The following is a 12,991-nucleotide window of genomic DNA, read 5'->3' as shown; positions in this document are numbered from 1 at the left end:
GCGCTAACGGCTCAAAAGCTTAAAAATCCGCGAAGAAGACACGAGTCCTTCGCAGACAATCGTGCAAGTTGCTCGTTCTCGGTGCCACTTAGCCAGTTATTAAGACACCGCGACGACCTCGCGAGTTTTCGCTTCCGTGACATGCTTCGCGCACGCGGTCTCGTTTCCTAGCGTGTGTTGCTTCCGTTAATCAGAAATTATGCGCGCGATTACGGAGCTCCGCAACCGTGAGGACGGGGGAAAGCTTTTATTCGAACATTCAACAACCGATAAGACCGATTAGCGAAAGGCAATCATATTTTGCAGATAAAAATAATTTAACAACCACTAATTATCGTCTGGGAATGTGCACTTTAGAAGCGTTGTGTTTGTCAATACCTAGCAAAGGTGTAAAAATGGAGTTTGCATTCTGTTGTTTTCCAACGACTCTGGACTTAAGAGTCTGGAAATAAGGAAAGAAAAATGTTGAGAACAACCCCCTTGAAATTGGTCCGCGAACGGGTGACCGCGCGAGGTCGTCGTCGAGGGTTGAATCGCGATCCGGTTGCCGCTTAGGATCGATCTCGGTTTTTTAAGGTCGCGCGGAACCGTGGCCTGGTTCCCGCGAAAACTCGCGAAAAACACGCGGCGAAACGCGAAACAAACAGAAGACCCATTGTTCGTCGTTCTCCGAAGGAGCGCGAGCTTTTAGAATTTTAAATACAACCGACAGTCGTCTCGCGACAGAAACGTAGCCGAGGACTCTCTTTTGTACGTCCCTCTACCCCTCTGCGTCCCCGTTCCGACGAACCCACCCTTTTCTCCCGGTGCTTCCCCCCCGTGGCTTTCCCGGCTTCTTGATCGAACAAAGCGAGCGAGACAGAGTTTCTCCGTGAAAAGCGAGCGATCGTGCCTCTATACGCTGATTGTCCGTCGAGTCTACGCTGAATGCAGCCCTTTTATTGTCCTCACTTTCCGCCGTTTTCTTGTTTCAGTACTTGATGAGTGGCTGGGCGAAAGGATACAGTTTCCGGTGCCAACCGGTCGACTACTCGACCAGCCCTATGGCGATGAGAATGGCGCACACATGTTGGTGGTACTACATCAGCAAGTTCACAGAGTTCTTCGATACCGTGAGTATTATTCGATTCCATCCTTTTCCATCCTGAAAATAACAATCAGAAACTATCCGATGTAACGCAAAGAAAACTTATAGGATCATCATTTTTGTTTACCAAAGTGTTTTCTTAGAGAAGTTTGTTTTACCTGAGTAGCAGTAAATAAAATATGAGAAACCCACACTTTTCACATCGTGGCTTTTCCAAGGTTCAAGGCTATAAAAATTGTTCTTGCACGTAGCCAAGCTGGCGTTCTTTTTCGTGTAAACCGGTAATACTAGGTCAGGTAACATTCTGGTCCATTTGCCAATAGAACCGTTAGACGCGTGTGTTCACGATCAGGAAAATCGACTTCGTTGTGTCCGGTAACTAAATCTGATTAGGAGATCTAAACATGGCGGGTGGTGTTGTTATCGATGCTCGAACGTTCTTTATCCGATTTTGTTACACTCTGCACTCGCGTCGATACGCTAATTTAATAAGTCGTATGATTATGGGTCTGTACAGGCAACTGTGTTTGCGATTTTTCAGCTCTTTTTCATCCTGAGGAAGAAGAATCAGCACGTGTCGACGCTTCACGTTATCCACCATGGAATAATGCCCTTCTCGGTCTGGATGGGGATGAAGTTCGCGCCAGGTGGCCATAGCACTTTCTTCGCCCTCCTGAACACCTTTGTTCACATAATAATGTACTTCTATTATATGGTGGCTGCGATGGGCCCTCAATTCCAGAAGTACATCTGGTGGAAGAAGTACCTGACTACCTTGCAAATGGTGAGCCCATCGCGATATCTTCTCCATCCTTTTTAATAATAATCTGGTCTCTTCTTTCGATAACAAACAGTGTCAACAACTGGGCCATGGCCCACTGGCGGGCCACAGCACATTGTCCACGAGCCTGATCCATCTCACGACCCGTTTCATTAAAAGACACATGACCGCACCTTTTACGAGTTGCAAATGCCTGACGAATTTGGCAAAACACGGGCTATGACTCACGAAACTTGCTATGCGAGTTGCATGAGTCATTCCCGTGGCCCGTGTGGTGCAGTCAAGCTTGTCAAATTGCAACGATTTTTGCCCCCCTGGTCTCTCACTCGCTCTCGCACGATTTCCTACACAGTTTCTTACGGAGATTACAATTAGGCGTATAGTTCTTACGACAGAGCCTACGATTGAGAAACTGGCGCAGAAAATTCGGTTCGTTTCGTTTCCACAAAAATCTCGAGTTAGAAGCCATTTGAGCTAAATTTTCGACTGTTCAATCGACCACCTGTTAAGGCCTGTTACACATAGATCATAGATCACACTTTGCAACCACCATCGATACATCTTGAGAATAGGATTGAATAGAAATGTTCCGTGTTGAAGATAGACGATTTGATATAGGAAGTAAAGTCTCTAACCGTGTTGTAAGGGGGTCATTAGTAACGAAAGAACCGGGAACGGTTTGTTTCAGGTGCAATTCGTGCTGATCATGTCTCATCAGTTCCAGTTGTTGTTCAGGGAGTGCGATTATCCGCGCGGTTTCATGATCTGGATCGGTCTGCACGGCGTGTTGTTCCTGGGTCTGTTCTCGGACTTTTACAAAGCGAAGTACGTAGGCGGCTCGAAGAGACCCAGGTCGCAGAAGTCGCAAAACGGGTCCGCGGGTGGGTTGTGCATGCCGGTGCTCGAGGACTCGACGCCGCGGCAAAACGGCGTCTCGTCGTACGCGACGATCTACAACAAGGAGTACAACAGTTGTTACAGCAATGGAACTAACAACGGTTACGTGGCCAACAACAACACGGAGAAAAAGCTTGCTTAGGACAAGTTTCATTCTGGGTTTTGGGAAAAACAGCTCGGGACACGGAATCACACACGATACCATATTTAAATCCATTAACACGGTTCGATCTCGCCGACGGTCCGCATCGGAGAAGAGCATCGCGCACAAGACTCCGACCGCGCGTTCCAGGATGCACCGGGCGTTGAAGACGGGCTCGCATGGAAGTTTCGTGTCGCGGCGGGTGTCTGCGTGTGCAAAAATATAGAACGAGTCGTCGACGAGAGGACCAACGAATCGCACACACGTTCGATTTTTCCCGCTAAACGCTTCGAAACTTGTATATCTTCATTTGTTTAAAAAAAAAAAAGAAAAAAGAAAAAAAAAAAAAAGAAAAAAAACTGTCCACCGAGCTGCCGACGCGAACGCGTCCATCGTCATGGGGTAATCTCTGGAAAGGGGTTGTTACGCATAAGAACTATTATCGATAAATAATTATCATTCGTGGAGGAAAATAAACAAAAGAAAAAAAAAAAAAACACAAAAAACATAAAACAAACGATAACACACGTGCTCTTCTGTGCTTTTCTGTCTGTTTGATCGATCGCTGGGAATCGGATCCGCAACGGGATTGCGGACGTTACGTAGACCGGAAGGGCTTCGCGGACCGTGCGCGTGAGAGCCTGTGAGACGACGTAGAAGAACGAACGGAGAGCAACAAGCGGACAAGATTAAAACGCGCACACGATCAGTAATTTAATTAACGGTTTACCCGGATCCACGTCGGAATCGGACGGTGATTATTGTTCTTTCCCCCTTGGACACGTACGACTAAACGAACGCACGTGCATTCCCATTGTGTGCTGCGCGCGTATGCGTGAGAAATAGTGTGATGGTGATCGTATGTTGGAAGAGGTTGTACCGTGATTTGCGACGAGGAATTTTTTCTCGTTGGAAAACGATCCCCTTCGACCAGGGGTGTACGCGTACCTGAAAGCTTCGCGTTGGATAGACACTGGATCGAGACCCTGAAGATTTCTCATTGCACGAGTGAGCCCCGTTTTCTTTGTGCCCTTTTAATCTTGTATGATATCACGGTAGAGTAAAGCGATATTTTTAATTTTTCAAGGAAACCAACCAACGAAACTCGGAGACATTTATTAAATTTTTGCGCAAGACAAAGCTGAAAGATCCGTTATTTGGTTTCTCGAATGGGCCGCAAGCGGGACTCCCTAATTACTCGGCGCGGTCTCTGTTTGCTCGAGTGATTTTTAGGTGTGAGAATACAAACGTGCTCAGGCAGTGGGAAATTTTCTGGGCTCCGAACCCGTTCGAAATCGGAGCTTCGGGTAAGCGCACAGTCCTACTTTGAACCGTATTTCCTTATCGTTGTCCGACTCTGTCTCTCTATTGCCCCGATTGTGTTCAAAGCTTTGGTGTTCGTCGTAGGAAATAAGCGTGCGTCGATTTGCGTGAAGGAGATCATCGGTTCCTTCCTCTCGAAGCTTGGTTCCGCTACTGATTTATTCGGCTCCACGCATAGCGTAAACGAAATGTAATTGGCGCGAATTAGCTTTTTTACGGCCCGAGAAGCACACGCAACAGTTTTGTTTCTTTCGGTCGAGTTCTGTCGCGATAAAGTTCCCTCGGCGCGTGTTATGGAATCAAGCTTCCGAAGAGCACACCCGAAAACTCTCACTCGACGAAGATTAATCTCTTGGTCGTCGTTTCGAGCCGATCGAAATTCGTAATATCAAAGAAAGTCGAATGCCAATCGTTCGCAATTATACATATGTACCGTGTTACCAAACGCATAGAGGGAAAGAGATAAAGCGTTCACCGTAGGAAATCGTGTAAGACCATTTGTTAAGGTTACGAACTTTTGTACTCTTCCTATTGAACGGAAAGATCGAAAGGATTTTTTTATTTATGACCGCACCGAAATAAAACGAAATCTGAGGAAAGAAAACAAAAAACAGAGAGAGAACAATTCGATCCTATGAAAAAAAAAAAAAAGAAGAATTCGACGTTGTATATTTTTACAAGGGAGAGATCGATCGCGAAATAAACAAGACACGTTGACGTTCGACGATGGCCGTCGAAGACGTGCTTTCTTGGTGAAAGTATTCGTATATAAAAAAAAAAATTTATTATGTCAAGTTTTAAATAACGTATTAGAGAAATATTTGATGAAAACGATTTGTATAATAAAAGACGAAAAAAAAAACGAGAGAAAACAACGTCGATAAGACTGTTAATGTAGTCGTAAAATGGCGTACAGGTGCAAATATTATTACGTCGAGATCCTCGAGAGACGAAACTCTTTTTCTTCTGATACGCTAGCTTTTAACGTTGTATTTCCGTTGTTTTATTTTTTTCGCCGGATGAGCAAGGATCCCGGATCTTTGTCGCTTGTTCCAAAGTGTACAGGAATTGATCGTCGAGTTACAATTTAGCGAATAATTTTATATTTTCGAGGCAATGAAGTCTACGCTCAAAGTGTTGTTCCCCTGATCCCTTCCGTTGATAAAAATCCATGCACAGATGTATATTCCTAGTTACGAATGAAGTCTTATCTAGTGTGATAATTAATCGGTTAAAATCGCTCGTGCTTTTTTCACTTTCTTCATTACTTGTGAATTCATGAAAGAATATTTCCATTTCGGACGCACAGTCGTTCGAAATTGTTTATACGCTTTTATCGTTGAACCTCGATTATCCGAACTTGGCAAGGCAAACGCGTGAAAATTTTCTTAATTTTATTTGACCTTCGAGTCGTCCGTGCTTTTATTTCAACGAACTTTTCGTTCTTCAGATTATTCTGAGATTCGTTCCTACAGTTTAAGAGATTTACGAGGACGTGTTCGGATAACAGAGATTCCGATGTACTTCATTGCACGATATACCGCCGACGTATTTGTAAAGATACCTTAGAGGAGGAGGCACAGCAACTTCGCACCTGTTAAAGTCTCGCAAAAGAGTATTAAGTTGCGTTTCGAGAAGAAAAAAAGCTTAAGGACTGTTCTGTCGATCCAAATCGTGTCTGTCAATGAGGACAATAAGCCACGTCGACGTAGACACACGGTTCATACATTCTAGCGAAAGTTCGTAATGTTTCATCGACGCGTTTGTACAAAGTTGTCGTTTTATTATCACAGTAAAAGCGATCGCCGTTTACGAGCGGACGACGTAAGCATTTCTCCGTGTTCCTTTCGATTAAACGCGGTACAAAAAGGCTGCTTCTCGATGTACAATTTTCGTATTTTTCTAAAACAGTGCACGCGCGAGTGCTATTTTTCTGCCGAGTCCGTGCACTTTTCTAACGAACATTTCGACGACTATTAAGTAGATCTAGCGACACGGTTTTTCCGAAGAAAATTCACCCGAGGATCCTTTGTAATTCGTACCGTCACGAGGGAAACCAATTCCCACGTTTTCTGCTGTCATTGCTAGATTAACCTTGGTTCTCTTTTAAATAGAATCTTCGAAAGGTCCCTAAGACTGATACAGAGGATCGTATTCCTTTCTTCCCTAGAAATTGTTTCCCAAAATGGTCGCTAGTCTCAGAACCCTCGAACGGTATAATCGCAAAGTTTCCTCGTACCAAATCTGGAGCACTCCACTGATTTTTGCAACGGTCATATATCGAAGAAGGGGTTAGATTAACTCCAGGACACACAGCATTGATCCCTCGAGCCGCGAGGCGCCATTTCTTTTAATCGAGTTCCCTTCTCGAGTCGACCGACAGTTTTCTTTTCCGCACGCGTCACACAGAAAAACGAGACACCGAGTACACACGATAGTACCGTAGATTTATCAGTCGGACACACAATTTTGTAGATGGAAAAAACGAAACGAGGCTGCACGCGTACAGATACGCAAAATGGACGATCGATCGTCTTTCACTTTCAGAAACTGTTTTAGCAACGGTGAAAGGTGTCGAGGCCGAGGAGACAAGAGCACACATCGTCATGTACCTACCTAATGTTACGAACTCTGTAATGATTATTGATTCTCATTATATTTTTGTACATAATTGGGGAGAATTACACGAGAATAAAGTGAATTTAAAAGGAGCGAATCGCCTTCAGCCATGAACACAGGAAAAATCGGTGTCGTTTTTATTCGATGGTCGACTAACCCCCAAGAACAATTGACACAATACGAGAAATTACAGGCATAATTATTAAACTCGACCGCGATCGGACTAACCTCTCGCATAATCGGCATCCTCTGAATATAGATTAACGAATACATTTTCATAGTTCCTGTTTACGGTGGCGACTCTTGGCCTGCGAATTTCCACGACTCATTGACACCTGGATCTCGTTACCAACCCGTCCTATATTACATCACGGATCCATTTATCATACAACCGTGATTCTACTACGCACATAATTACTAGCCTGCGAATTTTGTACATTTGTAGCTTATGTATGTTAAACTCTGCGGACGGACGTCGGGGGAATCGCAGGGAAAGTAACTTTGTATCCGAAACGGTACTTCCTTCGATACGTTTTTGATGATTTTGTAAAGATTTTCTCGATGTACGTTTACAATAAAAGTATCTTGTATGCAGACACCGTCCGCCAAAGAGTTGTTACGAAAAACATATGCAACATGTACGTCGAATATATTTTACAAAATATTGGACCGATATCGGTATCACATTTTGTGATAACGCAGTTATTCTGGGTACGTTTAGAATATGTTTTTCACATTTGCATACGCCCATGAATGCATAAAATCCGCTGTTTAATAATTATAGTGTGAAATACGTAGCTGACAGCATACACGAGGAAACGTAAGGCCATCGATGGATTCTTAAAAGAGGTTAAATATATTTAGAGTTGAATTCGGTATAATGACACGTCCTCCACGTTATATTTCACCGATGCAAATTTCTGTATACGAGAAGTCATGTTAGGAATAATGAATGTTCGAAATTCCATGTTAAAAGTAACGAAGGAAAGATTTATTACGTTTCCTCGTATCATTGACTGTTTCAGACACCCTGTATGGGATTCAACGAACACTTCTCCAAACACACCATCGATATTTATACGATACATATCTGAACATCGCAGTTTACAAGGAAATTTCTCGTGGAATAAACAGTTTCACATACTCACGTGCAAAATTACGATCATCCGTTGAGGCATTGCTAGATCACAGTGACGTCCAATTATTGAAGTCAATAGATCTTTTCCGTAAAAATCAACATGTCAAACAGGATCCAAACGTAAGAATTACTGATTATCGCGATACAACGCGGTAGGTTATATTAATCCCATGCCCCTTCACACTCCATAGTACATAAACAAACGCATTTCACATTAGTATAATGTCGTACGGTTACTTTCTTCGTTGACGTGTTTGCCTGATCACGTTCACGAACATAAATCTCGAAACTTTTGTCGAATCAATATCGATTTCGATATTCTGACGCGTTCGATATATCTATAGTGTGTTCCATGGACGATGAAGTTACATGTAAACAGAAGTTGCGTGACCAAAGTTTCATTGGTTAGTATAGTATGTATACGTATTCATTGCTCTGGGTGCCAGAATACCTAGCCACATCCTTGTTGCATGTATATACTTGTATAAATTGTTTGTACGTATACGGGAAATTGGTTTTTGCCAACACGGCCCTGCTGCAGTCACATGCTTGCGTTTGCAGTTACTTTGTCGTCCGATGGAACATATTACAGTACTTGACAATATTCTCATCTGCTTTTACAAATATCGTAATATTTATCGAAACGTTAGAGAATACTTCATCGCGTAAAATACGAAAAAACTGTGCTTCTGAGAAATTTGATAACAAATCGATTAAAATCGGAAGATGTTTCTTACGCGATCTAACCATCGATCGTGTTTCAACGGGGCACCAACCGTGTCGTTGCAGTTACGTAGAACGTGGCAGTGAAAATCCCGCGTTAATTTCATCGCGACTGCGCATGACACGATTTTTTACGGTAACCATAATTAGTGACATCACTACTATTTATCGTTTGTAGAATGTCGACCGTGTTCGTTATTGGCTGTTAATCATCGGTATGGTGCTATTAATGGTGAAAGAGATGAGAGTTCAGTGGCGATGTTCTTCGTGAAAATTTAAATTTCATGGCAGACGATACCGGCGTCGACGATAACCGATACTTTGGAATTTTAGGAGGCACGTGAGTATTTACCACCATAGACAATCGAACGTTACGATATAGCACTGATCGCAAGTACAAGCAGCTTTCCACGGTCTTTCGTTTACATTTCGTCGCCGGTAATTCTATTTGCACAGTTTATGTGTGTAGATACAACTATTATCTCGAGTACGCGATAAAAACTCATATCTAGCTAATTCTTTCATACGAAACGCAGCTGTAAAGTACAGACATTCGTAAAGTGGGCACGTGCGTGGACCAGTGAGAGATTACGATTGAACAAGGTGTCGTTTAATGTTTGTGTATTTTCGATTCGCTACATTTTTCTGTAATTACATACATACACGCTACATCGTATCGTAGATATGCCAAACACTTAAAAAGTCTTATCGTTCCAAAATGTACGGTATTATACGTATACGACGCTAGAAAACCGCGCGGTGTACTACATACAATTGCAGACTGCCGGCAAAGCGCAGGTGCGTACCAAAAGATACAGAGTTCTGTGCCACTAAACCTCGTGACAGCATCTCGCGTTTAAAAATCGATATTTTTCCTAAACAAAGCCACGAACGAGAACGCTTCACTGTTCGCGTTTATTTATTCTCGTAACGGGAATCATCTTCTGTCGAGATAGGCTATAGAACCGTTTATTTTCCGAGACAGTTACACAGTTATTCGTTTCAATCGTGAACTTATTTGCCAAGATCGTGCATCGTGCAAGTTGCTCCTCGTATCGTCGACCATGGAACGACAATCTCAACGTTAATAGTGTTATCAATAAAGTTCGGTAATTGCGTAACCACATAGGATCCGAAATTTTCTTGCAAAGTCACTCTAACGTCGACTGGTCGCGAATAGAAACAGGGTCGTCGGTGAATCGGGGTAAAATAATAATTTAACTCGCGCAGTTTCGTCTGTGTATCGTGACAATAAAAACCGCGGACGAAAATGTTGAGCGCTGGGCCCCCGAGCTCGTAGCGCCTGACCTGTCCGTGGTTCTCATCCGAAACGAGACAGAGCACAGAGCACCACGGTATCGCGACGAGAACGCGACGATTTCGCGGGTATGACGACGCCGATGATACCGTGAGACAGAAAAGTAGCACGATAACACGGGAAAACGGCAGAGGAATCGTCGAGAAAGCTCGTGCGTCTCTGGCGAGCCCCGCCCTGTATATATTTTTAACCGAGATCTGTCGAAAGTTCAGCCGGCGTGGCAGACCGTTCGTTTGTAAGGAAGTGCGGCTTGAATCGAGTGCCAGGAAGAATAAAGGCGGAAGGACGTGTAGGAGGCACGCAGGATACGTCAGAGTGGCGCAACAAGTGAAGAGGGCACCGGTTTCGTTCCGACTGCGTCGAGCATATAGTAAGTAAAGCGTTCCTTCGATCAGCTGATCGCAGAATATACCGATGTTCGACGACCATAAACCACTACGTAGACGAGCGAGCGTCATTTCGTCAAACGTGTTACGCGCGGCAGCATGCCTTCGTCGACCCCTTATTACAGGCCACCCGTTGTACAATCTATCTCGTCGAAACGGTAGGTGCATATAGGCGCGCGCACACGTGTTGAGGTTAGAGACGCTCGAGTACTATAAAAATTCTACTCGTGCTCCAACATTTACGCGATTTTGCTCGTCGATTTCGACACTGCAACGCGGATCGCTGCATATTTTTATTTCCAAAAAATGCTGGCTGATGACGTACCAACGCGTGTTTTCGTATAGGAAAGCTGGGGGAACCCACGACCCGATATTCTATTTTTTACGTATTGGGTGTCCGGCATTTTTTCGATGATACTTGGGCAATTTAACTAAGGATTCCATAAATGGTGGTTAAGGGGGTATTTGGGGTTAATTTAGAGATCGATCCTTAAGATATTGTTAGAGTATCAGAATGTTTTACATACAAAAAGAGGTTATAGTACACACCAACGCGACATCGAATATTTATCCTTTTCTTTTATCGTACGAAATACATTTGGACGGTTTCGTCAACTCATCGTCAAGCGAGGGAAACAAACGAGTATTGTTACGTTTGATTATGAACAAACCATACGTTTACTGCATAACTATAATTGTGACGCATTACGCCGGGATTGAGACCTAATCAAGGACTTAACCCTGACATTATTTTGTCAGTATCAAATTAGAAATTATATTGAATTTAAATTTCAATATTATAGAGTAATCCACGTATAGTTATCGCTCGAAATATTCTAATAAGTTTTTGGCGATAGTAAAACTGTATTTGATTGGAATTTACAATTGTCACGATGAGTAGACATTTTTTTCTGAAAGTCATCGATGTTTCTATAATATGATAATATATTTTTGTTATTGTTACTTTTTTTGCCGATAAAAACCCATGTTAAGCCATGTGTAATATTTTTAAATGACCTTGAGCGCCAAAAATCACGCGTTATAGTGCCAATATTTACCCATTTGATTTCAGGTGCTCAAAATGATTACTATTTAACGTCTTTACGTTTTCTGGTACGATAAATAAATACGTGGAACTTAACCGATAATCATTTTGAACGCCTTCTGAATAAAAATGGGTACATATTTGCAGTGAATAGTGTGAATTAACTTATCCGACTACTTTTTTGTTTGAAGTTCTCCGAAGGTTAATGTTTTATAGACTATTGAATTTGTCATTACGTTTAAGAAGCGTCGATGACCTTAAAATTTTGAATAATATAGATTGGTGAACATTTTCTCGATTATTATAGTGTTTGCTACATCCAAACAGTGTTTTGCGGTGGCATTATATCCTATCGTCGATAACAAATGAGATATTTATGGATTTTGTATTCTTTTCTAACTCTTTCGCAACTTTTATGAACCCGCAATGAATATTTTATGCACTGAATCTTGTTTTTTTTTTTTATGTGCTTCGTTGCAGTGGAAGAAAAACCAGTCTTTTTTATTACTGGAAACGATGATGGTTTACGATCGTAATGGTACGGTTTTAGAATAACGATAGCTTTTAGAAACGTCGATTTAGTCTCTTTAACAATTTGTTTATTTGCTGCAACGTGACAGCATTTTTGGATTGCTGTAATAATATTTGTAACTTAATAGTACAGATTCTATTTAAATTGACCAAAATGTTTCCACAGTGTCAGAAATTTCTTGTACAATTAATTATGCATATGTACATATTAATATTTTTATATATATAATATAAAAAGAATTTATTCCATACCTTTAACTTGATTTTGCATACAAAATGGCTCACTTTCCGGTCGTACTTCGATTACGTTAAACAAGTGTACGGTGTCGTAAGAAAATTTAGAAAACAGAGCATATTAAAACTAGAATGATTAGGATAAATACGAAGGATCCGTATGTGCTATGTAATTGAACCGCCATACGAGTGTGAATGTAACATTATGTAACGTACAAGGTTATGGTTCGAACACGATAAATTCAGAAACAGTTTAGATTCTTGCAAACTTAAAATAGCATCGGTACGTAGTAAAACAGAGCCTTGAATATTGAAAAATGGTGTCAACTAGGATCAGAGTAGTAATTGTGCTCGAGAATTCTCGAGATTATTCGACAGATTTTCATTCCTGTTTCTCGAGAACATTTTTAAGTATTTCTCATGCACATGAAGTTACGATTAAGCGTAAGAGACTTTTTCGAAATATAATTTAGAAATCGGTGAAATATCGTTTGTCAATTGGCGAGGAGGCACTGTTTAGGCCAGTAGTACGTATTAGGCAACTGTCCCCTACATTGGCATCTGACACAAATTCTAAAATCGCGCACACATCCGTCGAAAAACGCGTTTTTCGATGCCATCGAGATCGTTACGAAGGCTTCAAAAGTCGAGGTTCCACGGGCACGTGTGTCGTAAATCGGTAGAAAAATCGAAAGTGGGAAAGTCGATAAAGACTAGACCGGTATTGACCAATTTCGTGACAATAGAGGACGTTTCGACACTCGCGG

At 42.1% G+C, this 12,991-nt stretch overlaps 2 protein-coding genes across 2 annotated transcripts in view; both read left to right on the top strand.

Annotated features, from left to right (window-relative positions):
• Nucleotides 1–6,941, top strand: part of LOC143340422 (very long chain fatty acid elongase AAEL008004) — a 35,655-nt gene extending 28,714 nt beyond the window's left edge. Inside the window, exons 4-6 of the mRNA XM_076762348.1 lie at nt 975–1,112; nt 1,629–1,871; nt 2,557–6,941. Of these exons, the coding sequence (XP_076618463.1) occupies nt 975–1,112; nt 1,629–1,871; nt 2,557–2,907 (732 nt within the window). The 3' untranslated portion in view covers nt 2,908–6,941. The remainder of the gene's footprint in view (nt 1–974; nt 1,113–1,628; nt 1,872–2,556) is intronic.
• Nucleotides 6,942–10,253: 3,312 nt separating this feature from the next.
• LOC143340423 (very long chain fatty acid elongase AAEL008004) overlaps nt 10,254–12,991 on the top strand; it is a 46,243-nt gene continuing 43,505 nt past the window's right edge. Inside the window, exon 1 of the mRNA XM_076762350.1 lies at nt 10,254–10,398. The gene's annotated coding sequence lies outside the window, so the exon portion shown is untranslated. The remainder of the gene's footprint in view (nt 10,399–12,991) is intronic.

Source organism: Colletes latitarsis, chromosome 3, assembly GCF_051014445.1.
Source record: "Colletes latitarsis isolate SP2378_abdomen chromosome 3, iyColLati1, whole genome shotgun sequence".
Taxonomy (NCBI): Eukaryota; Metazoa; Arthropoda; class Insecta; order Hymenoptera; family Colletidae; genus Colletes; species Colletes latitarsis.
The sequence above is the reverse complement of the archived record's forward strand: the minus strand, read 5'-3'. Positions and strand labels throughout refer to the sequence as shown.